Below are 15559 nucleotides of genomic sequence, written 5' to 3'. Positions count from 1 at the left end.
TCATTTAAACATCAAATAGACTCAGTAGGATTGTTTTGTCCACCAATATGGATTCATGCAGCTTAGTTGGGATCAAGTACAAAGCACTGTTTTAAAGTAGAAGGCACTGTTTTAAAGTAGAAGGCACTGTTTTATTTTGTTTTAAAAATCAAGTACAAGGCACTGTTTTATTTCGTTTTAAAAATTATAACTATTTGATTCAAATGGAGTCTATGGGTGTTAATTATTCCAAGCTTTCTGGTTTCCAAATAAGAGTTTTCATACTAGTATCAGAAGACTTCTTTTACTGACTCTGATGTAGATTCTGCCATATCTAGTCACTGTAACTACCTTACTTGGCACTAAAGGTGTTGCAATTCCAAACCGGCCAGCAATGGCAAAGACCAGTCAAAGAAACAACAAAAAGAACAATGAGTTTCTTTATAGCCTATAGAGCCATACCATAAAACCATTCATAGTAGAGGTATTTACATTTACTAAGCCCAGTTCAGAAAAAGTTCATTGTGGGATCCTATACATAGCCGCCTTCGCTTACCTTGGTTATAGTAATCACAGTCGTAGGCTGAAAAATAAAACACAAAGCAACTATTTAAAAAGTTGTTTTTCATTTAAAGGCACAAAAACTATCATGTATTTTGAATCCGTTATTGCTATAAATAACAAGATTATCGGTCTTGGGGTTCCTCGGTTTGATTCTGCAATGAGCACTATCTGTAGAGAGTTTTTATTTTCCCTCCATGCACATGTGGGTTTCTTTATGCTCTCCAAAAACACAAAGACAGGTTAACCAAAGTGTGGTTGTGCGTGTGCATGTTCAGGACAAGGGCCTATATTAATAAAGAAGAAACTCTGTAAAGTACTATGTAGTAGTTTTAGCTATAACAATTATAAAAATAAACAACATATGTCTTATGGCAAACACCCATTAAATGAGTAACTGCAAATAAGTACATGTCCATACCTGGTCTACCCACTATCCACCACATTCTGCAAAAGTCTTTATTTTAACTTACCCATGCTTAGTACTTTCCAACCAACACTACTAAGACATAGGCCTACATGTTTCTTGTATTTTTGTGTAAGAATACTTACGACATAGATTGGGAGATCTCCAGTGGACTGATACTCCTTGCTGACAGCATTTGTGAGCATATGCCGCTATACTAGTGCACAAACACTCACAGTCCCCTCCCAGGTTACAGTTACACGTATCTGTATGGCAATTTTTCACAAATGATGTCACATCGATCTGTTGATAAAATATGTGCATGACTACATTCAACTTTATGTATATACTGTAGATATATATATATTTTTTTTTTTTGGTTACCACAGTCCAAAAGTCTAGTGAAACTTCAAATAAATGACCAGCACAATTGCGCTCTTTGAACTAGTAATATGCCCCCTCCAACTTGCTCACAGTGCTAGTGGTAACCACAGAGGATAGCATCTGGCCTTCTCCCTCAAGTAATAGCAGACCCTGAAATGCCACTGCATGGACCACATGTAAACATATATTTTTTATAATAGCTAAAAGAGATATTAGAAGTTTTCATTACTGTTGGCACAAGAAGACTACAGTGCTTGAAGTACTCATCCGACTGACACGTGCATGTGTTTCTAATTTTGCTGAAACTGCTGAAAAGACTTCCCCATGGAAGTATTATATTTTTCTCAGGTCATGTGCTCTTAGGAGCAAATTTATTAAAATTCATGTTAAAAATCATGTTTTTTTCCGCTATTCAAGAAAATAGTCCCAAAGACAAGCAATCTCAAATTTTTCTAAATGTGAGCTTTCCAAACTTTAGATTCTTAAGTTTTAGTAACTGAAAAAATCTAAATTTAAAATAAAAAATATGTCAACAAAACCTGGTGAGCATCTATAGAAGTCAGAGGAAAGTGTGTTTTCTAGGTTTCTTTTAAATATTTTTTAAAGAAGTATGCAAATTTGGATTGGCCTATAATAAGTGGAATATTAAAGCAAACCTTTGCACTTTACAATAATACCAAAAACAGATGGACTTGAGTGTGAACTTTTTATTTTACTATTTAAACCCCAGTGTAATCTAATATGCAGTGAATGCTACATTTCATTAAATGGTACCATTGTTTTTTTGTTGCACAATTTTATTGCACCAATTGGATGCCATTATATTTGTTACAGTATTAACATGTATTGAATGAATCTGTTGAACTTACCACATTGCGACAAGGAGCAAATACATCACTGTAGAGAACTGAGCACTCCTTTTTGGCATATGGAAATTTGCTCTGATGAACCTCACAAGGTCTCACTGTCTCATTTGAACTTTTACACTAAAACAAGCAGATATAAATATTATCCTAGTAATCTTCTCTGCATGTTTCACATATACTTTTTATGTCAGGAAAGGGCATATTGTAACTTTACCAAATATTTTCTATATTTACTGTATAAATACATATTGTATTTAATAATGCACTCTATGTAATATCTACATATTACCTTAGTTATGAAACTGCTCTATATTTTATGATGTAAGCTTTATATGTGAGTATTTTTTATCATAAATTATTTTTCTTTGTATATTGTACAGTAGATCAAGTTCTAAACTATGTTTTGCTTAGTTTCAATTGAATCACAATGGTTACATTTTCCATTTACACATTATTAATAAGTATGGAATATATTATCATTATAGATTGTGACACGGATTTTCTTCAGATAAGGGGGTCTTTTCCTAACATGAAGCACCATGCCTTTATGCCTTAAAGAGGTATACAGCATTAAAATATAATTTTAACATTTTTAACAACATCGTTTTCAGATGCATTTTTCAAATATTTCAATACCTGTCCAATTGTCCAGCTGTCTCCAAAAACTTGGGGGTTTCTCACTTCCATGTTGTTTGATGTTGTGAAATCATTTGAAGTGTACTTATCAAAATTTCCGCAGAGACCTGCCAATTTACCCTTGTTTAACAAACAAAATATATATCAATACTTGAATATATTTTGAAGCTTCTCATTGCATTTCTCTTTGACTTATTTTATATACTTCATGTTGCATTTCAGGTTGGTCCAGTTGGCCACTCAGGACATCTGAAAATCTCTTTTTGGGTTCACCCAGGTGGCACAGTACATTTGCTACACTTATCTCTCCTCCCAAACCCTTTAATTAGATTCTGGAATACTTGAACAGGGAGCTGATGGTTTTAGTGCTGGGCACTAGGTACTCAAGCAGAAGCTAGGAACACCAATCTCTCTGAAGTTCCCAGAATTCCAGTGTTATTGTGGTCACATGAATGAGTTGCGCCTCATCAATTTGTTGCTAATGCATCAGAATTGACACAGTTGTGCTTGCACTTCAACAAGAATTGCCATCATTTTTAAATTTCAGAGTGCGAGTGATGGGTGCGCCCAATTCTTTTGCCACATCTGTGCTGTGTCTATTGATGCAGGCCGCTGTGGGAACCCTGAAGCTATCACCTGGTTCAGAAGTGGAAGTAGCTCCAGGGTGTCCCTGCATCAATAAGCACAGCAGCACTCAATCTTACAGAAGACTGGATGAAGACACTGGCAATGACAGCATGTTTTTTGGAAGCTAATATTAATTAAAACACTGTTTAAAAAAAGGGTTTAATTTTTTTTTGTTTTTTTTAAAACCTTAAAATATAAATGATACAGCAAGAATATACAAAATCCCAATGATAGAGAGAATTTCATTTACAGAACCATACATAGTGTCAGATGCTTATAATTGCCCAGCAATTGTAATACTCTACCTATAGTTCTCTAATACTTTTGAAAACCCATTAGGAGCTCTGACTTACCTTCCACCGAGGTCCTACTTTGACATGTATTGTGGTTTTTTTATCCCAGAGTATTGTCATTTCCAGTTCTGGAAAGTGCACCACTGTATAAAAACCAGCCTTCCAATGTTCGTATCTGTATAAACTGTGTTGCATTCTATATATCTTCTAAATACAAAGATCAAGATGGAAAATCAAAGTGTATTTAAAAAGCAGCATACAACACCAATAGTAATGGTCATTTCTACTTTGCCAATTAGCTTAAAAAAAAGAAATGTAACATTGGGACATACAGTATGCATACCAAGAATGCATAACTTTCTTTAAACACAAACATGAGATACCAACATATAAAAACACAGATATTTATGTATACAAGAGTACAAACACATGCATGTTCCACATGTATGGGCCCATCCTAACAAATACACAACAACATACCAAATGCATTGTACCAACTCACACTTAGGGGCAGATTTATTAAGGTTTGATTGTAAATTAGAATTTTCTAGTTGGATTTTTGGCCAAAACTCACAAATTCGAGTTAGGAATAATCCAAACCCGAATTTGAATTCCAGATTTATCATACCTTGAACCTGGGATTAACTCGAATTTGACTATGCACCACCTAAAACTTGCTGAGTTCATGTAACAAGCAATAGCAAAGGTCCAGTAACCCTTTTAAAGATGGTAATAGCCTTCCTGACATTTGAGTTTTTTTAGAGAAAAAAATCAATTCGAGTTTAGTAGAATTCGATTCAAATTCGATTTGAATTTTCAGGTAGGTAATATTTGTTCAAGTTTTAGACATTCAAGTTTTTTCTGGACCAGCAAGAGGGCTTGAAAAGGTTGGACAATGTCTACCCTAGCGCCATAGGCTCAGTATTAGCTCAGCAAATAGAGTTCTTCTATAAAAGTGGGATTGTTTCCTCATTGTTGTAACAAAGTCTACTCCATTACGAAGTAACGGTGTAGAGAAACTACAGTATTACTGGCTGGTTTTTTTTTCACTTTCATAGAAGGAAAACAGTTCAGATGGGCAGAATTTTCAAATAACTCAGAAAAACACAGATGTCTGAGATAAACAGATCAATATTATCTGCATAAAGCCAGTGGTGAGACACTGGGAATGTCTTTTACACAACAGAAGGCAACAGCAATGAAATTTGCTTAATTCTCTTGTAGGAATTTTACTGACCTGGGCACCCGACGTTTCACCAAAGTAAATGTCTGTGTCACCCAAAGAAATGACAAGATTCTTGGAGCAAATAATGTCATTGTCAAAACATTTCCTATTCTGGGCAATGACTGAAACATTGGAATTGTCCACACTCTACAATAAAAAGAAATTGCAAAAAAAATATTATGCATGGCCTACACCTTGTCAGTATTTTCAAATTTCTAACATTTTTGTATAAGATATCTCGCTCAGTTCCAGATGTTAGTGTTCTACAACTAAGAAGAAACATCTGCTGGAAGGACAGTAAATTTTGTTAATCAAGTACAAGAGGAGGGGGCATATTAAGTTAAGGCTCTTATTTTATGCGCTGAACAGTTGGGCTGATGTTACTGCCAGCCTGTATATATATATATATATTCCCATATTGTTTAGATCATGGAATGAGTTACTATAAATGAGCCGATTATAAGATTATTTCTCAATGTAGCCAGTACATACATCTGAAAATGACCTAGAGTAACACAATCTGGTAGAAAAGTTTGGCAAAGGGGAAGGGTATTTACACAATAAAACTGTCATCACATGTGTAATATATGGAACCATGTAGAACCATTAGTAAAAATAAATACTGATCAAACTGCATTACAATCTACATATACAGTATCATTTTTTATTTTATTCCACAATTTTAATTTGCAGTACAGGTACGAGATCCATAATCCAGAAACCCCTTATTAAATTATGGGAGGGCCATCTCCAATAGACTTCATTTTCAACAAATAATTCAAATGTTTAGATTTTCTTTTTTTCTGCAATAATAAAACAGTACCTTGTACTTGATGGCAGCTATGCTCAATAAACATATTCAAGCATTCTGGATAACAGATCTTATACCTGTATTTCAAACTGGACCCTGGACTCTGACCACAAAATGACAACAGCATGCAAATAAAATTATTACAGATTCTAAAAACACCCACAAAGGAAACACTACTGCTTTTTTTATCCATTTGGGATTGCAATATCAAAAATTATGAAAATAACATTTGATTCTGTGGAAATGACCTTTATATGTCTTTTCAGAAAACAAATAATGCATAAAATTATTTCAAACAAGATCTCCTTTGTCTTCATTGTTTGGCTTCACCTTAGTTATCTTGGCTTTTCCTTGTATTGCATTTCAGCAATCCTGTTCTAATTAAAAATACCTCTGATTTTCCCAAAATAGTATTTTGCAATTATCTGTTTCTGACTGATATCCTGTGCATCCGCAGTTTAAACGATGATCTGAATACAAGGGTAGGGACATAGAGATTTTTCTGTACATTGCAGTCTTAATTCCAAGCATAAAATAATAATAAAACTACATTGTACAACCAATATCTCTTCAGCTGTGTATTTCATTCCTGGAAGTTCTTAAGTCATAAAAGGAACATAAGGCAAACTACAGATACACAAATTTAATGAGCCCACTCTAACTTGTTCATCAATGCATTGAGGAACTAGCTCAGCATCTCCCTCCCAGACACTTTGAGGGCATGCTCTCTCCCAGTATGGTGCAGCTAAGCATCACCTTAAAGTGATACTAACACTAAAAAACTACTTGAATGTGCATTAAAAGTTACCTATAGTTGTGTCATGACACATGACCTTGAAAATATGGTACAAAAGTGTTTTTACAGTAACACCTCTTTATTGACTTTGCATCCAAGCTGTTCTCTTTTGGTTTATGCTGTTTGTTGCCTGCCCTGGACTTTGACTATTCCTTTGCCTAATTCCTACAAAAGGTCTTAAATTCTTGCAACCCTCCTTTTGTAACCATGGCTTAGTCTTTCTCTTCTGCCATCTACTCTTTCCAACATCCAGTACTAGAAAGGTCGCTTCAGCCGAGCCAATGGCCACAAATGAGTGTCAATGAATATAATACATACAGCAGAATATTTAGACAATGCATAATCTCTTTTTAACAATATAGAAAGGATATTTTATTGTTGCATTACACAAAAGTGTCAGAATCCCATAAAACTAATTGTGAAACCGCCTGAAATCTGATAAAGTACAATGCAAGTTTACATAGAGACCCTAAAGTGATGATTTGAATATTTTTCATGCTGTGTAAAATAATGATTTACCAGTGTTTGACAAATGTTAAATCAACACTATTTTCTACCACTGTTATAATTAAACTATCCACTTGATGAGGGTGTACAGTTCCTTTTTGTTGACAGAGAGCTTGGAATAGCAAAATTTATTGGATTAAAAACCCAAATGCAAAAGAAAGCTTTCTGTTCAGAATAGCTTTAGATAATACATATGTTTTGCTGAGTTTGTCAAATAAAGTGAAATGGTAATCTCAATTTTTAAACTGCATACACCAACTTGACATTTTCCAACACTTTACAAGTTGACCCAGAGGAAGTCAAATTCTTGAATTATCTGGAAAGCATCATTAAACATGAACAGATGGAAGATGAAGAGATAAAGAAATCCTGCCAAACATCTAATAACTGGAAGGGTATCTCATAATGGCATAAGGGCAGCCTTTTTTATCAGCCTGGTAAGATAGTGGCATTCATGCTATGTATTCATAGAATTTACTTTGCAGTCAGTCACATAGTCTGTGTACACTAGCACTTGAGAACTATTTTCTGATGTGTTTTCATGTGGTATGAATCTTTGTAACTGTTTTTTACATTTATTTGTAAGTAGATAAGTTAACAAAGGATTTAGGATGACATAAGAAACCATTTATAAGAAGACAGTGTTTTACTAGTACTATTGTTAGTCTGGAACGTTGCCACCTAACACTCTCTTTATCCTCAGAAATGATTATCATGCTTCTTATATCAGTGAGTGGTGTTTTGTGAAGAATTGTTCTTTATCTATTCAAATAAGACTTCTTGTTACGCATGCCAGCCTCCACAGTCCTTGCCAGTCCCAATTTGGCAAGACTAAATGGGCTCAATCTATCATTTATCATTATTACCTTGCAGTTTCCCTGCATGTGGCTGGAATTTCAGCTCCACTGAGCTTGAACGTTAACTTGATGAGGGAGTGAGATGCTGCCAATAAACACCTGTATCACTCTGATAAAAAAAAGCTGGTAGCTGTTGTACATTGGCCCAAAGTACCATGTTAATTCTTGTCTATTAGTTTAGAATTTATCAAATCATATTTCCAGTCAGTCTATTCTACAGTAGCACAAAGACTCATACATATTTTCACATTTTCATATAGGTTTATAAACAATCTGCCTGGAAGTAGTAGTTTAGGAGCTGTAGCCAGACCATAGGTGATCCCACCAATATGAAAGGGTCATCAATGTGACATTGGCAGTGAAATCAACAAAGCATGCACCTTAAGCTTTTTAGGGATTTAACAATTTTAAACAGGTCCAAACCACAGTAAAACCTCAGGAGCATTGACATTTCTATGAATTTTATAAAGCCTAAATTTAATAGATTTCCATCCAGATTTCCAAATGCTGCCATCATAGAATGGCAGCATTTAACCTCATACTTATATGTTTAACAAAAGAAATTGTATCATAATACAAAACTAGGCCGTGTTGTTTATGCAGTATATAATGTTTTGCAAGAAATTGTGAATTATTAGCAAATAGTTCCATCTTTAGATTAGTTAACCAAAAATAAACCTGACAAAGTAGTTAATTTAACGACATATTTAATATATTTTGAGAACAAAACTTTATTTATAGTAATTGTGTAATTGTTGACAGAATGGCCTCAATTTATTCATATGTACATCTGTTTTCAAAAAGACTAGAATCAGCATTTTACCAGTAGCAGAACAATTAAAGAGTAACAATATTAAATGAAAACAAACAGGCATTAGAGGTAAGATTTATTTGTCAACAGTTATACAATCTATACATAAACAATACATAAACATCCAGAAATAGGTAAGCACAGTTTATGGCAGTGTGAGACAGTTGCATAATGGTTTTAAAAAGAGCTGCAAAAAATGCATTGGTCCTCAAGGGCAAATTAATGAGATGTGAGGTCCCTAGGCTACACTTTCCACAGGTCCTCCTTCATGTCTACTCCCACGCCCAAAAGTTTATAAATATATAACACAGGTGCATCTGGATACACAAGGGACCAATGATCTAGCTTTTTTCAATTATTATTTGAATTCTTTATTTTTTATTTATTATTTTTATATTTTTTTTTTAATTTGCACTGCTGGGCCCGGGTCCAGTCAGGATAGTGCATGGTCGGTACCTGCTGGAAGAAGATTAGGCACCGAGGACCAACAGCGCAGATAAAAATAAATTTTTAAGAAAATAATATTTGTAAAAGTTGGATGGGCCCCTAATCACTCTGGGCTTGTGATGGGCGAATTTATTCACCAGGCACGGATTTGTGGCAAATTTCTGGATTCCGTCGACGGCGAATGTTTTCTAAACTGGCGGGAAAATTCACAGTGGGAAAATTTGCTGCGACAAAAAAATTGTCACTTGTCAAAATTGTTGCACGCCAAAATTATTCACACGCCCATTGACTTTAATGCATTTGGACAAAAGAGTTGCGCATGTAAAAATTGTTGCGCGCATAAAAATTGTCACGCCCATTGACTTCAATGCATTTCGCAAATTTTTGTGGAGTTTTGCAAATTTCTCTGCGAAGCGAAATGGGACAGATTTGCCCATCACTACTCTGGGCGCCTAGGCTATAGCCTATGGTAGCCTAATCATTAATCCATCCCTGTTGGCCTCCTATATTAATAAGGATAATAATACTATTGTTGTAGTGCAAAGTTTAGGAGGCATTTGTTTGGTTTAAAAAACATAACAGAATTCCTTGTTCCAGATGGCTAAGCATATTGCTATCTTTGACTGATGCCAGATTTAGCAGTTGTGTGTAAGTAACATAGAAGTCTTATCAAAAAGAACAAACTCCAACATCTGTTTTCAAAAAGACTAGAATCAGCATTTTACAAGTAGCAGAACAATTAAAGAGTAACAATATTAAATGCAAACAAACAGGCATTAGATGTAAGATTTATTTGTCAACAGTTATATACAATCTATACATAAACAATACATAAACATCCAGAAATAGGTAAGCACAGTTTATGGCAGTGTGAGACAGTTGCATAATGGTTTTAAAAAGAGCTGCAAAAAATGCATCACACATACACAAAAATGCTTAAATTATATATTCTGAAAATCAAACTTACCTTCCATTGGCCATCATCCTTCCAGTGGAAACTGAATGCCTCACGTGCATCTTGTGACTAGAAACAGCAAATCGAATGTCTTGGAAAAAGATGAAAACAAAAAGCAGCCCACTCTGCCATTGTAAAAGTGCATAGAATCACCAGAAATAGAAGGCATGGTACTATGATCTTGTGTATTATAAATACATAATGAATACATACAGCACAGACAACCAATAAAGGAAAAGGATGCATTTATTACAAGCATAAATTAATCACCATTTTAACACATTCTCACCTCATTAGAGCTAAACATAAAGAGGAGAGTGTCTTCTAATAAAGTGTGGACAGGTTCCATCGCGCTGCTTCAAAGCCCAGGCATATAATGACCACCGATTTGTCTTATGTTTCCATCTCTACTGTCAGGATTCTTGCATCCATTTGAGAAGTGACTCAGTGTGCTGCATCATTGTTTTGTTACTTGTCAAAGGCCCCAGCTGTATTTCTTTCTTCATGGAGCATCATCTGAACATGTGAAGTTTCAATGAACTGTTCACCAATTTCCCATACAGTCTCTTTAATAACTCACAACTTAAAACATTTCACATACGTTTTTATCATTTGATCAACTGCTGCTCGAGACTGCAAGATGGAGAAAAGAGGACTGTTTTAAAACCATAAGCTACAGGTCCAGATTTACTGAGATTTGAACTGGGGAATCCCAGCATCTTTAATTTTTCTCAGTTGTTAAAAAATGTACTGTCTCTGAAATGTATTGCTGACTGTCAGGAAAGTGTTAATGATCTAACACCCCTCCAAATATTTGTTCTCCAATGCCATTGACTGTGGGGATTAATCATTAGGACTGCTCTTTCCCACTCTAGAGTAAATCATTCCCGCACAGTAGAGCATGTTAATCTAAAAACATCTGTTTATTTATTTAATGATCAATAACCATAGTTACCACTGAATAAAAACAACCATCCTTTATAAATCAACCACATTATTTTCATATGATATAAGCCCTATTGGTATGACAAATAAGAAATCAGATAATAGGTACTTTTTTGCACTAAATACTGAGGGCTTGATTTATTAGCACTTAACTTTTTACGAGTGATACAAATACTATGGGTAATGCTTGTTAAACTGATAAGTGATTTGGATTTAACAATTTATTTTCTACTGTGAATCCTTCTGTGTTTCCCAGTTCAGCCTTTCATAAATACTATATATATTTCCTACTTGTTAAATAAAAATGAATGAAAAAGTCTATCTACTCTATAAAAAAAAAGATTCTCACGATAATCTGAGGAATTATCTGCCAACAGATCACTATCAGTTTCTTAATTGGTAATTAGTTTTAGTTCAAAGGGAGGTACAATCCTTCATCAATTACTCAATGCAATTCCGCAGACATGAACAAATTAGCCTTTGTGAGTTAGTCTGCTTCATTTAAGAGTCAGAGCCCAAAGGCCAGAAGACCAGCCATGTATTGCACCTGTCCCCCACACAATAAGCCTACTTTTAATATGACAAAACCACACAGTCAGGATTTTCATCACCTGAGTCATATGGCCTGTGTGATGAGAAGTCTGCAGGCATTTTGCCATTGTGGCGATTGTGTTTCTACACGCTATATTCATGAACTCCCGTTACTCCCGGAGAATGATTTCAGATGAATAACATAGTGAAACCATTTTATAGAAAACCCAGTCACTAAGGGGCAGATTTATCAAAGGTCGAAGTGAATTTTCGAATTAAAAAACTTTGAATTTCGAAGTATTTTTTGGATAATTCGACCATTGAAGAGGCCAAATTCGACTTTGATTCTAATTGAAAATACTTAGAATATTCAAAATATCGAAGTACTGTCTCTTTAAAAAACCTCGACTTTGACACTTCGCCTCCTTAAACCTGCCGAATTGCTATGTTAGCCTATGGGGACCTCCTAGAAAATACAGCCAACATTTGGCTAGGTGTTTAGAAGTCAAAGGTTTTTTTTTGGAAATCTTTCTACGATCGAATGAACGATTTTAATTCGATCGTAAACAGCTAAATTTAAACAAAAAAACCGTTGACTATCGAATTTTTCAATTCGATGGTCGAACTTCTACGTTTTAGCAGTTCAAAATTCGACCCTTGATAAATCTGCCCCTAAGTGTGTGCTGTAAGAGAGATTTAAGAGAGATTTTCTAGTTTTCTCTCCCAGCATCTCCTCCATCCTTTAAATCAATCCTTTTACCCAAAAACAATTTGTAAGACATACTGTATGTATCAGTTAAACTTCTAACACATCTAAGGCTCTCTGCATTGTCTAGCAATGTAACACAATGTACTTACAACAGGGAAAATATGTATTGAACACATCAATGTCGGTAACAACCCAAGTAATCCACACATACAAAGAAATAAAAAATCCATAAATTATGCGTAATAAAGTGGAATAAGTATTGAACGCACTTACTGAAATGTATATATATATATATATATATATATATATATATATATATATATATATATATTTATTATTAAGTATATAAGTATATAATATTAAGTAGAAAAGTCTTTGTTGGTAATGACAGCTTTAAGACGCCTCCTGTAGGGAGAAACTATTAGCTTGTATTGCTCAGGTGAGATTTTTGGCCATTCTTCCACACAAACTATCTTCAAACCTTGAACATTCCAGGGCCTCTTCTATGCTCTTCAGTTCTTTCCATAGATTTTCAATTGGATTCAAATGGACTGGGCCATTCTAGCAGCTTTATTTTCTTTCTCTGAAACCAATTGAGAGTTTCAATGGCTGTGTGTTTGGGATCATTGTCTTGATGAAATGTCCACCCTTGTTTCATCTTCAGCATCCTGGTAGATGGCAGCAGATTTTTATCAAGTTTTTTTCTCCATTCATCCTTCCCTCAATTATATGAAGTTTGTCAGTACCATTTTGCTGAAAAACAGCCTTACACCCTGATGTTCCCATATATATATATATATATATATATATATATATATATATATATATATATATATATATATATATATATATATATATATATATATCTCTACTGGAAAATCTAAATAATCTATCTCTCAGTGGAACATGTTTGATTATTACAAATCTGGCCTGTGCCTTTAACTTGTAACATCTCTTTCAAACTAATAACATCAGATAGATAAAATGCCATGTTGTTCTCATGGGAAATGTGGGGGCCTATTTAGTAATTTTTGAGATTGAGGGGATAAAACATGAAAAATACTGAGCATTTTTTCTTAATAAAAAATTAATCACATTGTTCCATTAATTTTCACTAACACTTAAAAAACTCAAATGTTTTAATGAACTGATGAAAAAAATATATGATTAAAGCTTTTAGAGACAATTCACATTGACTCCTATTGAACCTCACCACATTTTACTTGCTGAGTTTTTTCTAGCGACTTTTTGTGGTTTCATTCTTTAATAAATCCTGACTATTCGAAGTTCCAATGAATATTCACGAGTATATTCGTGTTTGGGGGGGGCGGGTTTGCTACATTTTTTCTCCAATCGTGAAAAAAAAAAACTTGAGTTTCGATTAATTGTCCCATAGATTATATGATACATGATCCATGTTAAAGAAAAATTAGACATTCTATGAAGCATTTCAGTAAGAATTTGGAAGTTTAGTCTTATTTTAACAATTGTTGAGAACCATGTAATATCCATTTTACTGAAGGGTTGAAAACGAAAATGATCCTCCCAAACCTTATATTTTCCACAGGATAAATTGCACAGACTTCAGCTAAAAGCTCAGACTTGATGTCTTATTCTTTAGATGGATAATAATATGAGAAGCATCGCTGGCAGAAATGTGCATTTGATCTTGGCCTTTTCTGCACAGCCTTTTATATAAAGAGGGAAATGGCAGCTGCAAAGCAATTCTAGTATTAAGTTAAGAGTGGATTAGGGCTAATCCTATTTACAGATATATACTAAGGCTTCAACCACCGCATATAGAAAGCCTCTCATTAAAATTAAAAATGTTCCGAAAAGAACTCCTCACTCATCACAGGTTACAGTTTCAGCTGCAAATTCTCTGTTGAATTGTTAATGCTTTATGTCTATCCTTCCTTATTCACTCATGTCCCTGCTGATGACTTTTTACGTTAAGAAAATGAAAGTCTGAATGTGTGCTGTGGGAACAAAATGGCTCCTTTATTTCATTGCATTGTTTCGGCTATTTGATACAAGCATTATTTTTTTATTAAGCAGCATTGATTGAGAAGCTCTGACATTTTCAATTACTCATAGCAGGGCTGCATGTTGGCACGGCCACAAGTTAATAAAAGCCTAGATTAATCCTGCATTTTTTTGGGCATTGTTTTGTGGCAAACACGGCATCCTAGCCATTATGAAAAAGATACCATTGCCTTCATATTACAACACAGGCTATTCTAAGCTGGTAGGGTGTCACTTTATATTCTCTTCTGGTCATTATTGGATCTCATATATCACTTGTTAAAGTTAGTTATTACCTACAATTACCCATAGGGGGAAACAAATTCTAGTATGCTATAAACTCAGATCTAGAAAAAGAGTGCACTCTTGTATTAATGTATACATAGCTCATTCATTTATTATGTAAACAGAAGAATTCAGGGCATTTACACCAAAGCAGGGTGCAAAGTGCAAAAATAAACATAAGCAACCATGTATTTTGCACTTTGCACCCCAAGTTGCTGTTTTCACTCATGTTTACGCTCATATTGAAAAGGGGTGTATACTGTCCCTTTAAATTCCTATGCATTGTATGCATGCAAACATGGAGGAAAGAAGTGTTGGGCACACACAATAAGCATTTGTAAACACAAACATGGAAACATAACATCTACTTATAAGTCATAAAAAGTTAACATAAGGAATCTCAAATTCTCATGCAACATTCTAATTTGCAATGTAATCCACCATTGCACAGAGTTTAAGAAGTTTATCTTCATTTACTAGTTACCCACCAATACTGGTTATAGTTAAAGGTGATGTTACCTTTGTAGACAATGCTATTTTATGCAAATTTTCTACTGGCTTCATTATTTATTTTCTAAATTCTATTCTGCTTATTTCTACCCAGTACACAAAACACAATGAACCGCAAAGGTTCAATTTTATTTATATGCTTATTATAGGAGCCAATCAACAGCTAGGCTAACCTGATAGGAAAGTGAAACCTGGCTTTATTTGTGAGACTGCAGGGCTGTGATTGGCTGTACTCCTACTATGTTTCTGGCAGGGACCGTTAGGACACGTACACCCCTAATTTGAAATGACGACCGTTACCATAGCAGATCTTTTAGGGTGGAAGCCCTAGTAAAAGGGCCCATTTTAAATATAATACATTTATTTTTAGCATAAAGTGAAACCCCCTACAAT

General features: G+C 34.5%; 1 protein-coding gene across 1 annotated transcript in view; it reads right to left on the bottom strand.

The window, feature by feature from the left end:
- otogl.L (otogelin ike L homeolog) overlaps positions 1-15559 on the bottom strand; it is a 97562-nt gene that overhangs the window by 44398 nt on the left and 37605 nt on the right. Inside the window, exons 27-33 of the mRNA XM_041585568.1 lie at positions 10174-10230; positions 4990-5124; positions 3813-3959; positions 2833-2952; positions 2200-2316; positions 1093-1249; positions 536-562 (exon numbers count right to left, since the gene is read on the bottom strand). Of these exons, the coding sequence (XP_041441502.1) occupies positions 536-562; positions 1093-1249; positions 2200-2316; positions 2833-2952; positions 3813-3959; positions 4990-5124; positions 10174-10230 (760 nt within the window). The remainder of the gene's footprint in view (positions 1-535; positions 563-1092; positions 1250-2199; positions 2317-2832; positions 2953-3812; positions 3960-4989; positions 5125-10173; positions 10231-15559) is intronic.

Source organism: Xenopus laevis, chromosome 3L (assembly GCF_017654675.1).
Source record: "Xenopus laevis strain J_2021 chromosome 3L, Xenopus_laevis_v10.1, whole genome shotgun sequence".
NCBI classification, from domain to species: domain Eukaryota; kingdom Metazoa; phylum Chordata; class Amphibia; order Anura; family Pipidae; genus Xenopus; species Xenopus laevis.
Note: the sequence above shows the minus strand (reverse complement) of the source record. Positions and strands in the feature narration are given on the sequence as shown.